Source organism: Gobius niger (genome assembly GCF_951799975.1).
Source record: "Gobius niger genome assembly, chromosome: 13".
In the NCBI taxonomy this organism is placed as follows: domain Eukaryota; kingdom Metazoa; phylum Chordata; class Actinopteri; order Gobiiformes; family Gobiidae; genus Gobius; species Gobius niger.
This window is the reverse complement of record NC_136864.1, coordinates 2,638,101-2,655,543: the sequence shown is the minus strand read 5'-3', so window position 1 is coordinate 2,655,543 and position 17,443 is coordinate 2,638,101. Positions and strand designations below refer to the sequence as shown.

Genomic DNA, 17,443 nt, shown 5'->3' with positions numbered 1-17,443 from the left:
TGTGTTTGCTTTGGGGAGTGATTGAAGTGCACTGAGAGGAAGCATCATGTGTGTGGTGAGTAAACATCAGGGCTGGGCTACTTTGTTTTCTCGATGCCAGGACTTTAACGATGCTCTTTCTGATGCCGACTCTGAAATATGTGTCGACTCGAACCAGAAATAGAACAATAATATGTGGAAGATCTGCAAATGGCGAGGAATGAGAGAAAAATGGGGGAAAATTGGGAGAAATTGTGTAAAAGGGTCAAACGTTTGGGAAAATCTTCATTAAAAAGGAGGGAAACAACTGGGAAAACCTAAAAAATCTGGATCTAAAGATTTTTCGATGTCTGCTTTCGAGTACCTAAACTTTTTTCCGATGCCAAATTGGTGTTGTTTACCCAGCCCGAGCAAACATTAAACCACTAAAATATGTTAATACTACTATTTCTACTGCGACTACTAATTATGTCTTGTATTTTCTTTAGGAGGAAATGAAAACCATTGGGGTGAGTCCAGTGAATTCCACATCTTCAGTCCGCCGCGAGCAACAGAGGTTAAAGGGACTGTACGGAGTTTAAAAATGTTAAAATGAAGTATTTTCCTCCCCGTACATGTCCCGGCCATGTCTGTGTAGGGTGAGCTCAGGCCTGTTCACCACAACTGCCTCTAAAATCCTCCACTGTCACTCAGAAAGTTGTTACTTAGGGTCTGAAGAGCCGTCATGCACGAGCTTAAAGGAATAGGCCACCGTTTTTACACACTGAGATATGTTTTTACCTTAGCTTTGACGAGTTCTTTAGGACCTGTCTGATCTTCCCCCGTGCCTTCAGTCACGTAAACACAGCGCAGACGGCGTTAGCATTTAGCCTCTCCCTCTCTCCTCTATAGCTCCAAAACTGGTCAAGATAGAAGCTACCGAGCTCTTCCACGTGTTCCCTATTTAAATATGGTTACGTGAACTGTGGCATCCGCACAGTAAAGTGAAGATTACTGCGCGGATTTCAAACTACTCCTGGTATTATTACGCCTTACAATATAGTCCCCCTTTTATTCACTTAGAAAATCCACATTGTTTAATTTTGTGTAATTATACTTATACTATACTAATTATACTATACTGTAGTGTAACACTTCACGTAACCATATTTAAATAGGGAAAACGTGGAAGAGCTTGGTAGCTTCTATCCTGACCTGTTTTGGAGCTATAGAGGAGAGAGGGAGAGGCTAAATGCTAACACCGTCTGCGCTGTGTTTACGTGACTGAAGGCACGGGTGAAGATCAGACAGGTCCTAAAGAACTCGTCAAAGCTCAGGTAAGAACATATCTCAGTATGTAAAAACGGTGGCCTATTCCTTTAATATAGAAGCTGCAGTTACACGTATGACCTGAGGTGGCAGTAGTGAGCCAAACGTTTTTTTTAGTAGTCCTGGTCATCTGAAAGACTTGCAAACGACGACAAAGAAGGTGATTTAATTTGACATAACATGACATGAAAACAGCTTCTAAAATCCACAGTACAGACGAGATGTTGAGGTGTAACGTCATTTTATTAACGTTAGACCTCGACATCTCGGTCTCTTTTCCCACCTCTGTCAAATCTAGAATATTTGAAGTCAATTCCAGCACAAACTAAAGTCTCCTTTGCTCTCTGATGAGACTCCTCCCCTCCTCCTCCGTGTTGACCTCTGACCCTGTGACCTCCTGCAGGCGGTGGAGATGACTCTGGGGCTCCTGGACCTTTCCCTGGCTCTGATCCTGCAGCGGGTCCCCATTCCGTTCTGGAAGGTCATGCCGATCGTCATCATCACCGCGGTGCCGGTCAGAATCACACCTGTGCATTCACTTTAGGAGACTCTGCAGCCGAACCAGCCCCTTCGCCCCCGCCCCTGGTGCCCCCCCCCCCCGGTGGCGCCCCGGCCTAATTATTGCACTGACTTAATGTTTTTCCATAGATTTATTTGTGTTTTCCTCACGTGGCGTTGTGTTGCAGACGGCGTGTGTGGGACTGTTCCTGATCATCGGCGGCCGGAGCCCTGGATACACCTGTGTGAGTCATGACCCAGTCCTTTTATAGCGACTTCGTCAAGGTCACGCCATTTTGTCGTGCCAGTTGTGCACTCAGATTTTCCCGCAATGCATTATCCAATCCAATTTAACAGGTGAGTACACCGTGTGGGATTTCCTAAATTTCTGCCTAAATTTGTCACTAAATGGGGTCTGATCTTCATTAAAGTCACAGGAATGAATAAACAGTGTCTGTTTAACCCTTTAGCTCCCGCCTGAAGCGAGCACATTTTCTCCAGTTTGGCTTTACCCCCAATCCAAAAGCTTCTGGAAAAAAGCTGTGAAAATAGCGACGGAACGGAGACGAAAACAATGATGGAAATGTGACAAAAAATGCAGGAAAAAATGACAAAAATGTGACAAAAAAAGTGGCAAAAATGTCACAAGAAATTGACAAAAAAAGAGAAAAAAATGAAAAAAAATGTGACAAAAAAATGAAAAAAAAATGTGACAAAAATGTGATAAAAAATTGACAAAAAACGAAAAAAAAATGAAAAAAAAATGAAAAAAATGTGACAAAAAAATTACAAAAATGTGACAAAAAATGACAAAAAGTTGATTAAAAAATGGACGAAAAATGACAGAAATTTGACAAAAAAATGACAAAAATGTGATATTTTTTTTTTTTTTATTTAATTTTTTTTTTTAATGTGACAAAAAAATTACAAAAAATTGACAAAAATGTGACAAAAAAATGACAAAAAAGTTGATAAAAAATGGACGAAAAATGACAGAAATTTGACAAAAAAAATACAAAAATGTGATTAAAAAAAATTTAAATGAAAAAAAAAAGAAAAAATTTGACAAAAAAATGACAAAAATGTGATAAAAATTTGACACAACATGACAAAAATGTGACAAAAAAATGACAAAAAGTTGATAATAAATGGACGAAAAATGACAGAAATGTGACAAAAAAATTACAAAACTGTGATAAAAATTGGACAAAAAAATGACAAAAATTGGACAAAAAATGACTAAAAAAAAGACAAAAATGGGATGAAAAAATTTACGAAAAAATGACAAAATGTGACAAAATGTGACAGCAAAGTTACAAAAATGAGTTGAATACCCAACAAAAAAATTATGCAAAAAAAATCTGAGTTCTTCTCTTGCTGACATCCCATTGTCCAGGCCCTGAGGAAACACCGTGATGCTCCTGCTCCAGACTTCACCCTGAGGGTTTAGATGCTGTAACATTTGTCCTCCACACGTGACGTTGTGTGTTCCACGCTCTCCTGTGAACGTTTACGTGTTATGGCCAATTAAAATATGATCAAATGTAAGTGTGTGGGTGGTTTTAGTTTAAGCAGACACTGTTTAATCATCCTTATGAATTCAATCAAGATCAGACCACATTTTATGACCCATTTAGGCAGAAATGTGAGAAATTCCCCCCGGCGCACTCAGGGTGAAGAGTGAGCAGTGACGGCCATTAGATGGGTCGATATTAGGGATGGGCCGAGATCTCGCAAGATCAAATTGCCACAAGTGGAAAGTAATGTGGTGATATTTTTTTTCTTCTTTTGCTTTTTTATAGGCTGCAATTTAGATTTCGTTTATTTGGTTTATTTGGCTGGGACAGCGGCCAAATAATTTCCATCTGTCGTCCCCCATGCGCACTCTGAAACTCACTCTCATTCATCCTGGCCTATTGTACAAGGCAATTCAAAGTGCTTCACAGTTAAAGCAGCATGAAATATAAGACAAACAAATACAATGAATAAAAACATCAACATAAAAATGTATCAAGTACAGTAAAAGGCAAGAGTGTAGATAAAACACTTTCAGTCATACGCACGGGCAAAAAGAACCGTTTTCAGCCTGGATTCGAACATTGTCAGAGTTGAGGCCTGTCTCACATCCTCGTGAAGACTGTTCCGGATTTTAGCTGCATTTTAGTGATAGGAGAAACCGGAGTGCCCGGAGGAAACCTAGGCAGACACAGGGAGAACGTGCAAACTCCACAGAAAGGCCCCGTCCAGGTGGGAATCGAACCCGGACCTTCCAGCTGTGAAGGACGAGTGCTAACCACTGTGCCACCGCGCCGCCCATAGATATCGATCTGCTTCCTGTAAACTGCTTATAGGACTCAAGGGAATGTTTAGGCAGTAGTTCTTCAACAAATCAATGTGCACAATATACTGATGGCACTTAAAAAAGAATTCACGTGATGATCCACATGAACTAAAGTCTGAAGCTGCGTTTTACCGAGTCCGGGAGGATCTGTCGTCTATTTTACGACTGTACACGAGCTTCGACCGCCCCGGAAGGAACAAAACAACACATATGGCACTCACGCCCACACGGACAGAGAGGAAAGGCCTCTCCCTCTGGAGGATGACCGCGGTCAGACTAAGATCTCACTGTTTAATGAGCGTCACTGCTTATACTAAACCCCATCCTTATTACTTTGTAGATTCTGTTATGAACAAAACAATACAATGGCTCCAAACAAAGGAAACATGAGAACAAAATATTATTTCTTTTTGCAAATGGTGTCAGAATCTGAACCCCGAGCCCCCTGTACCCCTGCTGTGGGCCACGCTCGGGCCTGTGACGCCGCTCTCTCGTAGGTGCGGCTCAACACGGTGCTCCATTTGGCGGTGGTGCTGCTGAACGTGGCGGCCTTCGGGTTCCTGGTCCAGTTCGTTCCCTTCAGACTGACCGAGTTCCAGGTTCAGGACGGGTCCACGGTCTACATCGAGCACTACTCCATGGTAACGCTCCAGAGGCCTTTCCATCAAGCAGCAGACACTAGACACTGCACCTACATTTACAAACGTGTAGGGCTTTCAAATGATGTAGAGACAGACAGTAGCACAAGGGGGCGTGGCCTAGCCGAGGGGGAAGAACACCCCCTCGTGGGAATCACAATTTTTTACTGTCTTTTGCTGCTTAACCTCTTATCTCCCGCCTGAACCGAGAGGATCTTTTTCCTCACGTCATCAGATTTTTTGGGTATTCAACTCTTTTTTTTTTTTTTTACTTTTTGGTCTTTTTTTGGTCGTTTTTTGTCACATTTGTGTAATTTTTTTGTAATTTTTTGTCATATTTATGTCATTTTTTCATCCATTTTGTATCAAATTTTGGTCTTTTTTTGTCATTTTTTGTCACATTTTTGTCATTTTTTTTGTCAAATTTTTATCACATTTTTGTAATTTTTTTGTCACATTTGTGTAATTTTTTTGTCACATTTGTGTCATCTTTTGTCACATTTTTTATCAAATTTTGGTCCTTTTTTTGGTCCTTTTTGTCACATTTTTGTAATTTTTTTGGTCACATTTTTTTATTTTTTTGTCATTTTTTTATTTTTTTCGTCAATTCTTTTGTCAATTTCTTGTGACATTTTTGTGACATTTTTGCCACTTTTTCATCAATTTTTCGTCACTTTTTTGTCACATTTGTGTGATTTTTTTGTAATTTTTTGTCATATTTGTGTCATTTTTTCATCCATTTTTTTAAATTAAATTTTGGTCTTTTTTTTGTCATTTTTTGTCACATTTTTGTCACATTTTTGTCATTTTTTGTCACATTTGTGTAATTTTTTTGTCCAATTTTTATCACATTTTTGTCATTTTTTTGTCACATTTGTGTCATCTTTTGTCACATTTTTTATCAAATTTTGGTCCTTTTTTTGGTCCTTTTTGTCACATTTTTGTAATTTTTTTGGTCACATTTTTTTATTTTTTTGTCATTTTTTTATTTTTTTCGTCAATTCTTTTGTCAATTTCTTGTGACATTTTTGTGACATTTTTGTGACATTTTAGCCACTTTTTCATCAATTTTTCGTCACTTTTTTGTCACATTTGTGTGATTTTTTTGTAATTTTTTGTCATATTTGTGTCATTTTTTCATCCATTTTTTTAAATTAAATTTTGGTCTTTTTTTTGTCATTTTTTGTCACATTTTTGTCACATTTTTGTCATTTTTTGTCACATTTGTGTAATTTTTTTGTCCAATTTTTATCACATTTTTGTCATTTTTTTGTCACATTTGTGTCATCTTTTGTCACATTTTTTATCAAATTTTGGTCCTTTTTTTGGTCCTTTTTTGTCACATTTTTGTAATTTTTTTGGTCACATTTTTGTATTTTTTTGTCACATTTTTTTTATTTTTTTCGTCAATTCTTTTGTCAATTTCTTGTGACATTTTTGTGACATTTTTGCCACTTTTTCATCAATTTTTCGTCACTTTTTTGTCAATGTTTTCTCACTTTTTTGTCACATTTCCATCATTGTTTTCGTCTCAGTTTTGTTGCTATTTTCACAGCTTTTTTTCCAGAAGCTTTTGGACTGGGGTAAAGCCAAACTGGATAAAATGTGCTCGGTTCAGGTGTGAGTTAAGGGGTTAACAGACCATAATAAATAACGGAGGATGCTAGCATGATGGCGCTAACATTCGCTTCATGCTACATACGCTAACGCTAGCTACGAGTAGAGGTGGGTAGTCAAAGATCTTTAATAAAACTCTAGATATTAGGCCTGGGACGATACACTTTAGTCACGATCCGATCCCAATACTTCGGTGATACAGTCATTGTGATCAGTGATATGTTTATAATGTTAATATTAGCATTAGTTTCCTACTTTAAAACAATACGTACATTTTTAAAAGTATATATATATACAGTTCTGTTACAGCTATACATATATACTGTATACAGTTCTGTTTGTTTCGTGGCTCCTGATTGGTTCTTCTGTTTGTTTTGCGGCTCCTGATTGGTCCTTCTGTTTGTTTCGCAGCTCCTGATTGGTTCTTCTGTTTGTTTCGCAGCTCCTGATTGGTTCTTCTGTTTGTTTCGCAGCTCCTGATTGGTTCTTCTGTTTGTTTCGTGGCTCCTGATTGGTCCCTCTGTTTGTTTTCGCAGCTCCTGATTGGTTCTTCTGCTTGTTTTGCGGCTCCTGATTGTTCCTTCTGCTTGTTTCGTGGCTCCTGATTGGTCCTTCTGTTTGTTTCGCAGCTCCTGATTGGTTCTTCTGTTTGTTTCGCGGCTCCTGATTGGTTCCTCTGTTTGTTTCGTGGCTCCTGATTGGTCCCTCTGTTTGTTTCGTGGCTCCTGATTGGTTCCTCTGTTTGTTTCGTGGCTCCTGATTGGTCCTTCTGTTTGTTTCGCAGATCCTGATTGGTCCTTCTGTTTGTTTTGCAGCTCCTGATTGGTCCCTCTGTTTGTTTCGCGGCTCCTGATTGGTTCTTATTTTTTTCGTGGCTCCTGATTGGTCCCTCTGTTTGTTTCGTGGCTCCTGATTGGTTCCTCTGTTTGTTTCGTGGCTCCTGATTGGTCCTTCTGTTTGTTTCGCAGATCCTGATTGGTCCTTCTGTTTGTTTTGCAGCTCCTGATTGGAGCGGCTCCTGATTGGTCCCTCTGTTTGTTTCGTGGCTCCTGATTGGTTCCTCTGTTTGTTTCGTGGCTCCTGATTGGTCCTTCTGTTTGTTTCGCAGATCCTGATTGGTCCTTCTGTTTGTTTCGCAGCTCCTGATTGGTCCTTCTGTTTGTTTCGCGGCTCCTGATTGGTCCCTCTGTTTGTTTCGCGGCTCCTGATTGGTCCCTCTGTTTGTTTCGCGGCTCCTGATTGGTTCTTATTTTTTTCGTGGCTCCTGATTGGTCCTTCTGTTTGTTTCGCGGCTCCTGATTGGTCCCTCTGTTTGTTTCGCAGCTCCTGATTGGTCCTTCTGTTTGTTTCGCAGCTCCTGATTGGTCCTTCTGTTTGTTTCGTGGCTCCTGATTGGTCCTTCTGTTTGTTTCGCAGCCCCTGATTGGTCCTTCTGTTTGTTTCGCGGCTCCTGATTGGTCCCTCTGTTTGTTTCGTGGCTCCTGATTGGTCCCTCTGTTTGTTTCGTGGCTCCTGATTGGTTCTTCTGTTTGTTTCGTGGCTCCTGATTGGTCCCTCTGTTTGTTTCGCAGCTCCTGATTGGTTCTTCTGTTTGTTTCGCGGCTCCTGATTGGTTCTTTTGTTTGTTTTGCGGCTCCTGATTGGTCCTTCTGTTTGTTTCGCAGCTCCTGATTGGTCCTTCTGTTTGTTTCGCGGCTCCTGATTGGTCCCTCTGTTTGTTTCGTGGCTCCTGATTGGTCCCTCTGTTTGTTTCGCGGCTCCTGATTGGTCCTTCTGTTTGTTTCGCAGCTCCTGATTGGTCCTTCTGTTTGTTTCGCGGCTCCTGATTGGTTCTTCTGTTTCTTTCGCAGCTCCTGATTGGTCCCTCTGTTTGTTTCGTGGTTCCTGATTGGTCCTTCTGTTTGTTTTGCGGCTCCTGATTGGTCCTTCTGTTTGTTTCACGGCTCCTGATTGGTTCTTGTTTGTTTCGCGGCTCCTGATTGGTCCTTCTGATTGTTTCGCGGCTCCTGATTGGTTCTTCTGTTTGTTTCACGGCTCCTGATTGGTCCTTCTGTTTGTTTCGCGGCTCCTGATTGGTCCTTTTGTTTGTTTCGTGGCTCCTGATTGTTTTTTTTTTTTTTGTTTCGCGGCTCCTGATTGGTCCTTCTGTTTGTTTCGTGGCTCCTGATTGGTTCTTATTTGTTTTGCGGCTCCTGATTGGTTCTTCTGTTTGTTTCGTGGCTCCTGATTGGTCCCTCTGTTTGTTTCGCAGCTCCTGATTGGTCCTTATTTGTTTTGCTGCTCCTGATTGGTCCCTCTGTTTGTTTCGCAGCTCCTGATTGGTCCTCCTGTTTGTTTCGCGGCTCCTGATTGGTCCTTCTGTTTGTTTCGTGGCTCCTGATTGGTCCCTCTGTTTGTTTCGTGGCTCCTGATTGGTCCTTCTGTTTGTTTCGCGGCTCCTGATTGGTCCTTCTGTTTGTTTTGCAGCTCCTGATTGGTCCCTCTGTTTGTTTCGTGGCTCCTGATTGGTCCCTCTGTTTGTTTCGTGGCTCCTGATTGGTTCTTCTGTTTGTTTCGCGGCTCCTGATTGGTTCTTTTGTTTGTTTTGCGGCTCCTGATTGGTCCTTCTGTTTGTTTCGCAGCTCCTGATTGGTCCTTCTGTTTGTTTCGCGGCTCCTGATTGGTCCCTCTGTTTGTTTCGTGGCTCCTGATTGGTTCTTCTGTTTCTTTCGCAGCTCCTGATTGGTCCCTCTGTTTGTTTCGTGGTTCCTGATTGGTCCTTCTGTTTGTTTTGCGGCTCCTGATTGGTCCTTCTGTTTGTTTCGCAGCTCCTGATTGGTCCTTCTGTTTGTTTCGCGGCTCCTGATTGGTCCCTCTGTTTGTTTCGTGGCTCCTGATTGGTCCTTCTGTTTCTTTCGCAGCTCCTGATTGGTCCTTCTGCTTGTTTCGCGGCTCCTGATTGGTCCTTCAGTTTGTTTCGTGGCTCCTGATTGGTCCTTCTGTTTGTTTCGCGGCTCCTGATTGGTCCTTCTGTTTGTTTCGCGGCTCCTGATTGGTTCTTCTGTTTGTTTCGTGGCTCCTGATTGGTCCTTCTGCTTGTTTCGCGGCTCCTGATTGGTTCTTCTGTTTCTTTCGCAGCTCCTGATTGGTCCTTCTGTTTGTTTCGCGGCTCCTGATTGGTCCTTCTGTTTGTTTTGCGGCTCCTGATTGGTTCTTCTGTTTCTTTCGCAGCTCCTGATTGGTCCTTCTGTTTCTTTCGCAGCTCCTGATTGGTTCTTCTGTTTGTTTCGTGGCTCCTGATTGGTCCTTCTGTTTGTTTCGCGGCTCCTGATTGGTTCTTCTGTTTGTTTCGTGGCTCCTGATTGGTTCTTATTTTTTTTCCGCGGCTCCTGATTGGTCCTTCTGTTTGTTTCGCGGCTCCTGATTGGTTGTTATTTTTTTTCCGCGGCTCCTGATTGGTCCTTCTGTTTGTTTCGCAGCTCCTGATTGGCGGACTCCTGATTGTGCTCATTGTGTCGCTGCTCTTGGAGGTGGTCCTAAGCTTGCTCCTCCTTCTGATTGGCTCGTGCGTGATGCTTGACGACGCCCCACACGTAAGAAGAAATTTGGCTGCTAGAAATTGGTTCTCAGATGGTCTCACAGATCGAGCCCAGGCGGCCGTTGCTGAGGGCGACCAGTCTGAACTTGCATGGCTTAGCAAGGGTGTGACCCAAGGGTCAGTTTTAGGACCACTTTTATTCACAATTTACATTAACTCGATTGGTGATAACCTAAAGCAAAGCTCATTTATATGCAGACCATTCTGCACTGTCGCCCTCTGCTGCACATGCAACTCAGAATATACGACATGACTTCAATTTGGTTCAACAAAATTTTACTGAGTTGAAAATGTTGTTCTCGAGAAAACATTCGGTTCCGTCACAGAATGTATCAATCTCTGTTTTCCACTCAGCAATTCGATTCATCACAGGAGACAGGACCCACCACTGTGATCTTTAAGCTAAAGTGGGATGACAGTTTTTAGCAGCACTGTCTGCTGTTTAATTACAAAGCTCTTTGTGTCCTGCCTGATGTTAAATTTAAAGGATCTGTATCTGCTATTTTAGCCATTCCAAAGTAACATATAGGTATTTATATGATATATTGTACCTCTACCACTATGGAGCACTCATTATTGTGATAAATATAATTATTTTATGGAGGTATTTTTCAAACCCGGAAGACACAACGCTTGGATTCAGTTAACTCCGCCCCCTCTCTCTGAGTTGCTGCAGACGATGCAACTTTAGCAGTAAAAGAAATATAAATATCACAGCAATAAGTGAAGTTACTTCACAATGCAGTTATAAGGAGTTGACATCTGCTACACAGCTTCATAAATGGCTAACACACACGCTAACACACACGCTAACACACACGCTAACACACACGCTAACACACACGCTAATACACACACTAACACACATGCTAACACACACGCTAACACACACGCTAACACACTTGCTAACACACGCGCTAACAAACGCTATCACACATGCTAACACACACGCTAACACACGCGCTAACACACACGCTAACACACATGCTAACACACAAGCTAGTACACACGCTAACACACATGCTAACACACAAGCTAGTACACACGCTAGCACACGAGTTAGTACACACACTAACACACATGCTAACACACAAGCTAGTACACACGCTAACACACATGCTACACGTGTTTTGATTGACTCACCACCGCTCTGGCCGCTCCAGCATCGTTGGTCATAAAAGTGAATCCACTTTGGTTCTGGTGAAACAAACATCCATCAGAGACGTCACAGAAAAACATTATTTTGGTGAAAGTCGCCGAATCCCAGAGAGAAAAAAACCCTCTGGCGAGTGGCCTCTTCTTTAGGAAGGTTCAATAAAGTACTCGTAGCCAAACACGCTTTTTTGCTACAATATCGTTAAGGTAAGAAAAAGTAGGTTAGAAAGAGCTCCTTCTTCACAACTTTCAGGTCAAACATGAATCTGTTCAGACGCTCAGGGGTGCGTTTGTTTTCTCCACAGGGGCAGCGCGCTGGTTGTCCATGTGGTGCGGTTCACTAAACTAAGGTCTAGCTGTTATATCATTGACGGTATAACAGAAATAATGAAAAAGCTGTTTTACAAATTTAAATCAGGCCGTCAGACATTACATTACAGACGTGGAGCTCTTCAGTTCCTTTCTGACGTCAGAAGGGAACAACTCAGTGTTTTTCCAGGAGAGCAGGATTCAGGAGGATTGCTGAGAACTTTGTGAATGAAGCCAAAAAACACTTGGGGGTGTTTTTGATAAGGAAATAGCAAAACAACATGGTTAAAAGCTTCTGCCTGTTTTTTGATTTGACCAGTGTAATAAGACATGATCGTTTAAAATGCACCAGATTGCACTAAATTATTTATCTTCAATTAAAATGTCCTCCTCCGTTATTTTCCATTTTTAGAAAGAGAGGAAGCTTCTGAACCATAACTTCATAATCTAAACATCTACACAATCTCAGTCTGTGACATTAAATTGAGAAGTTGATTGTTTTTTTTCTGCACAGACTCAAGTGCCTGAATGCAGCGCGACCACTGAACCTCTGTGTGTGGAAATGACGCAGGACTCTGCTCCGGACCAGACCAAACCAGGACTAAACCAGGACTTTGCTCTGGACATAAAGAGCTCACAGACGTCCGTGCAGATAAACCATGACTAAACGAAAGCCTAGACCAGGACCAAACCGGGACCAAACCAGGACCAAACCAGGACTTAAACCAGGACTAAATCCGGATCAGAAAAGGGAAGAGAAGCCAAAGCTCACTGCCTGACCCAAAAGAAATAAAGGTCACACTTTCTAAGCCTATACATGAGTAAAGTCGCATGCGTTTGGACAATTTACTTGAATGAAGGAGCAACTTCTGTTTATGATGCAGATCATTATTTAACTTGAATAAACATTTCTCAAAACGGACCTTGTTGTCTATTATTCCATCAATGTATAACTTATTGAACCTCCAGCTTTAACCCCTTAACTCCCACGTGAACCGAGCACGTTCTAGTCCCCCAGATTTAAAGGCTTCTTAAAAAAAACTACAACATAGCAACAAAAACAAGACTATGCAACAAAACAACATAAAAAAGTGACAAAAAGCAACAGAAGAGCGAGAAAAATGGGGCAAAAAAGTGATGAAAAAAGTGGCGAAAATTGGACAAAAACACAATAAAAAAGCCACAAAACAGTAACAAAAAAGCGATGGAAAAAAATGTCAAAAAAGTTACACTGGCCTTTTAGATTTGGCTAAAGCTGAACTGGAGATGTGAATGTGCTTGGTTAAAGTGGTTCAGAGGTTGACACTGAACAGATGCTGTAGATGATGCGATACCCCGATGTGACCGGCAGAGGGCATGAGCACGCTTATAATGGGACTAAAGGGAATATGCTTAGACGTAAAAAAGAAAGAAAAAAAAGAAGGAAAAAAAGGGATAATATTGTTTTATTTTATTTTTTACTAAAGTTTATAATTATATCTGCATGCCATTGTCTCAATAAAGCCATTCACAATAATGAATATCTGTAGAAATATATCGATATCTACAAAAAATTAAAATAAAAGGCAGTTCAAAGTGCTTCACAGTTGCATAAAATGACAAGAAAACAGAGAAATAATAAAACATCAACATAAAAATCAATCAATTACAGTAAAATATACTTTCAGTGTCATAATCACAAGTAAAATAACTGTTTTCAGCCTGGATTTAAACACTGTCAGAGTTCAGGCCTGTATCACATCCTCATGAAACTGTTCCAGATTTTAGCCTTAGCCTCAGCATGTTTAGTCCTGACTCTGGGTACCACCAGGAAACCCCTCCCTAGAAAAAAATGGTTAGCTGTAAGTATTGTTAGCTGTTAGCTTGGATTTGTTGACGAAAGCATTTATTAATTTATTTATCGTTTTTATATCTTAGTCATATTTTTTTTTTTTTTTTGTATGTAGCCATGTGTATGTTTAATTATCATTTCTTTAAAAAACTAAAAAAAAAAACTTTTTTCTCTCAGACCCACGAAGAAGAGCAGATGCGGAAGTAAACAAAGCCCGTCGGGGACAGCAGGTGCCGCGTGTGTTTTAAGCTTGATATTTGCTTATTTTAGCCCGTGTTATTAAAAGTTGGAAAGTGTCGAGCATTTGGCAAGTTTTAGTTTATTAATCCCTTTCTATTAAGATGTGTTTTGTGTGTAGAAAGTAAAATATAATGTAGATTCTGCCAAGGACATAGCACTGGTCGAGGTATTTTTTTCTTAATGGTTACAATAAAGTTACATGACAGGGGTATTATTACAGGGGGTAAAAGACAAAAACAGCACTTATATTAATTTAAAGCATCAAGAGTCTTACAGCTTTGGGGCTTGATGAGTGATGAAGCAAAATGTACATTTATTAATATGAAAGAAAGAAATGATCGCTCTAATCGTGGAAGGTTATTTATCATCACTGCATCCGTCCTTGGTCTTTGGTGCTCGTTTCTAATACAGATTTTTCTTTGTTTTTTAGATCCTCAAAGTTAAAAACGATGATCCAGGTCTAAACCAAGATCAGAGTCGGACCGAGGATGGATAAACTGCGCAGAGTCCTGGTCTACGTGGCCAAAGACCGGTCCAGTCCTCAGAAAGTCCCCTTCCTCCAGGTCAGAAAGCAGAGGGACCATGAGGGTTTGGGTATTTCACAATCCGCTGATAAAAGGCTGATGTCTCCGGAACCGAAAGTGATAGAGACGAGGCTAAAAGGGAAGTAATGACAAAAATATAAAGTAAAAGTATATATCTATGTTCTCCGTGTTGCAGAGTGTCCTGGGGCTGCTGGAGGCGGCAGACGACGAGCTGAAAGTGAACTTCAAGTTGGAGCAAAACCGCTTCGTTCTGTTCAGAGACTCGACGAACCAAGTCCCACTGAGGGTAAGAACCGGGGCTGCACCGGGACCGGCCCAGGTCTAAACCCCGTCTGTGTCGTCCCCAGAGGCCGTCCTTCTGTCCCATCAAGCACCTGTCCGCTCCGGAGGCTGCTGCCATCCCACTGGACGTCAGAGAGAGGGGGGTGGACGTGGGCGTGGCCATCCTTCTGCAGACGTCCAATCAGAGGCTGCTCCTGACGCGGCGAGCCAAACACCTGAGGATCTTCCCCAACGTCTGGGTCCCGCCAGGTCCGAGTCCAGGGTTTAGATTTCGATCTGGTTCAGACCTGGTTTAATCTTTGTTTTCTCTTTGAACAGGCGGCCATATTGAACCCGATGAGACGGTGAGTTCTGCTCTGTCTAACAAATAACAGGTGAAAACATAGACTTTGTTTTTAGGTTTTAACCAAACTCTCCCTTTACTTTTCGCGCCGGGTTTCCCACACATGTCAATGCACAAATGTTGTCTTGTTTGGTATCTGTGTCACACACGGAATCACCACGACAACACTCTGCACATCTGTAATCCAAATACGGTAATTTCCTCTGTGGAAGATGCAGAGTGGGCGCTCACACCATGTAAGGATCTTTGACAGGTGGAGCTTTCGCTTCATCAAAGTGCAGTGAGTTTAGAAAAGTTTAGCTGAAAGAAACCGTGTCGTGATGTGGATCTGACTCTGCAGCTCAGGAGGTAAAAACGTCCTTTCTCTCTTTTATCTCTGCTTAAGTGGAAATTCTGCTCAAAACACGAAGTTACAGGCGACGCTGCTGCTCCTGTGGAGCCTCTGCTGTTTTCGGTCTTTTTCCTGAATGATACTTTTAATACACGTTACTTTTATTGAATTAAAATAACATAGGTATCGAAAAAAGTACCGTTAAGGCACCGGAACCGAAAAGCAGGTATCGTAAAAGTACTTGGTATCGAAAAAAAAACGAACGGTGCCCATCCCTACTCCAGAGTATAAGTCGCACCTGCCTGGTCACGGAGGCGTAACTGCACCGTTGACGAGCCTCTCCCGGCGGCGCGTTGTTCAAGCTCCCATGACAAAACTCAGTCCTCCAGCTGTGGCTCACTCTAAACTGTACAGTTTTTGAAATGTTCAGTGGTACAGGAAGTAAAGTTAGAGCTTTATTTGTCATTGTCCAAATGGAGAGATTACATTTGGAGCAGCAGACACTGGTGCACAAGCCTAGAGCGCCCTCTAGTGACTGTCAGTGTGAAAATAACTAACATGTGAAGTTACAGTATATACTTTTGATAAATAAGTTGGGATTTTTCAATAATTCCTTGTTTTTATTGCGTTTTTGTTGCTCTTTCTCTTCTCTCTTTTTTATCGCCTGTTTTGTTGCTTTTTTTGTCACTTTTTTAATGTGTTTTCATCCTCATTTACATCTCACTTCTGTGGCTATTTGGACACTTTTTTCCAAGAGGCTAATTGTCGTGTGAATAGACAATTAGCCTCTCCCCCTGGACTAACTCTGGACTAATCCTGGTATGCTTCTGCTGCAGGTGCTGGAGGCTGGACTCCGCGAGCTGAAGGAGGAAACTGGACTCTCTCTGGACCCAGACCGTGTTGACACCAGGGTCCTGGGACTGTGGGAGGTACGGGATCCATAGGTCCTCGTTTGGGCTCCGTAGATCCTCGTTTTGGGCTCCGTAGATCCTCATTTGGGCTCCGTTTCAGTGTTTTTAAGTCATGGTTTGTCGTGTTGCAGTCGGTGTTTCCCGCCAGGCTGAGCAGAGGACTTCCACAGAGACATCACATCGTGGTCTACGTCCTCCTGAAGACCGGCCTCAGCCACAGCCAGCTCCAGGTACCAGAGAGAGGAATCCAGACCCAGAGCGCGGAGTCCGGACCCAGGGCGCGGGGTCCGGACCCAGAGCGCGGAGTCCGGACCTAGGGCTCGGAGTCCGGACCCAGAGCGCGGAGTCCGGACCCAGGGCTCGGAGTCCGGACCCAGAGCGCGGAGTCCGGACCCAGGGCGCGGAGTCCGGACCCAGAGCGAGGAGTCCGGACCCAGAGCGAGGAGTCCGGACCCAGGGCGCGGAGTCCGGACCCAGGGCGCGGAGTCCGGACCCAGAGCGCGGAGTCCGGACCCAGGGCGCGGAGTCCGGACCCAGGGCGCGGAGTCCGGACCCAGGGCGCGGAGTCCGGACCCAGAGCGCGGAGTCCGGACCCAGGGCGCGGAGTCCGGACCGGGCCCAGACCAGTTCTGATCCGTGTGTCCTTCTCTCCTGCAGAACGACCTGAGACCTTCTGCTCTGGAGGTCAGTGCCTGTTTGTGGGCGGAGCCACGTCTGGTCCAAGCCGCTCTGTCCCGAGAGGAGGACGAGCTCTCGGAGTCAGTCAGGTACGACTTATTCAGTCCGGGTTATGAATTATTACTTCTTTCCGCTCCTCATTCATGTGTTTCATGCTGTTTAAGTCACGGTAACAGAATTTGAAGTTCGATATACATATTACGATGTATATTATTGAAAACCTCTAAAGGTTAAAAATAACAGAAACGCTTTGAAGCTTAAAATATCCCACTTTATGTCCACCTGAAATCCTCGATGAAGCCTTTGTTATCACATGGTTAAAGCTGATGAACGCAGTGATTCCTTTTGGTTTAATTCCCGTCCTCCTGCAGAGCGTTCGAGGTCTCACCGGACGGTTCTCTGAGCGACGTCACGATCCCGGTCTCCGTCTTTACCAACTCGGCTCCGGAGTCTGGGCCAGATCTGGAGCGGATCAGCACCGGGACCAAGTGGGCCCTGGGACTGTGGCTCCAGACCCTGCAGGACCCGCTGAGCCAGGACTGAACCAGGACTGAGCCAGGACTGACCCAGGACTGAGCCAGGACTGAGCCAGGACTGGGCCAGGACTGAACCAGGACTGAGCCAGGACTGAGCCAGGACTGAACCAGGAGTCTCATCAGTGAGAGCGTTTACATTCGCTCGAGTTTCTCGGTTATTATCAGGATTTGTTCATATTCCGGTTTTGTCTTTGATTATACAAGTGCAGTTTCCTGATTATAGAAACCTGAAAAAAGACGTTTTCTGGTAATAGTGACTGAGATTCAACAGCATTTACGTGGATGTTATTCCTGGTTATAAACAACTTCCAACTCTTGAGCAAA

At 42.9% G+C, this 17,443-nt stretch overlaps 2 protein-coding genes across 2 annotated transcripts; both read left to right on the top strand.

Annotated features, from left to right (window-relative positions):
• The first annotated feature begins 472 nt into the window (after positions 1-472).
• Positions 473-12,114, top strand: LOC306973094 (uncharacterized protein). Its single transcript, XM_079569909.1, has 6 exons — positions 473-488; positions 1,691-1,801; positions 1,974-2,030; positions 4,624-4,767; positions 9,840-9,953; positions 11,937-12,114. Exons 1-6 carry the CDS (start codon positions 474-476, stop codon positions 12,087-12,089), a joined length of 594 nt encoding a protein of 197 aa, XP_079426035.1. The 5' UTR covers position 473; the 3' UTR covers positions 12,090-12,114.
• Positions 12,115-13,441: 1,327 nt separating this feature from the next.
• Positions 13,442-17,231, top strand: nudt17 (nudix (nucleoside diphosphate linked moiety X)-type motif 17). Its single transcript, XM_079569886.1, has 9 exons — positions 13,442-13,483; positions 13,924-14,056; positions 14,214-14,324; positions 14,386-14,569; positions 14,639-14,664; positions 15,831-15,923; positions 16,037-16,135; positions 16,563-16,672; positions 16,955-17,231. Exons 2-9 carry the CDS (start codon positions 13,982-13,984, stop codon positions 17,124-17,126), a joined length of 870 nt encoding a protein of 289 aa, XP_079426012.1. The 5' UTR covers positions 13,442-13,483; positions 13,924-13,981; the 3' UTR covers positions 17,127-17,231.
• Positions 17,232-17,443: the final 212 nt, after the last annotated feature.

Bases quoted from the DNA above. Each gene is read 5' to 3' on its own strand.
- LOC306973094 (XM_079569909.1), top strand. The intron at 1,802-1,973 runs GTCAGAATCACA...GTTGTGTTGCAG, and splicing joins TCATCATCACCGCGGTGCCG to ACGGCGTGTGTGGGACTGTT. The intron at 9,954-11,936 runs GTAAGAAGAAAT...TTTTCTGCACAG, and splicing joins TGCTTGACGACGCCCCACAC to ACTCAAGTGCCTGAATGCAG.
- nudt17 (XM_079569886.1), top strand. From the start codon at position 13,982: ATGGATAAACTGCGCAGAGTCCTGGTCTACGTGGCCAAAGACCGGTCC. The intron at 14,325-14,385 runs GTAAGAACCGGG...TGTCGTCCCCAG, and splicing joins CGAACCAAGTCCCACTGAGG to AGGCCGTCCTTCTGTCCCAT. The intron at 14,665-15,830 runs GTGAGTTCTGCT...CTTCTGCTGCAG, and splicing joins ATATTGAACCCGATGAGACG to GTGCTGGAGGCTGGACTCCG.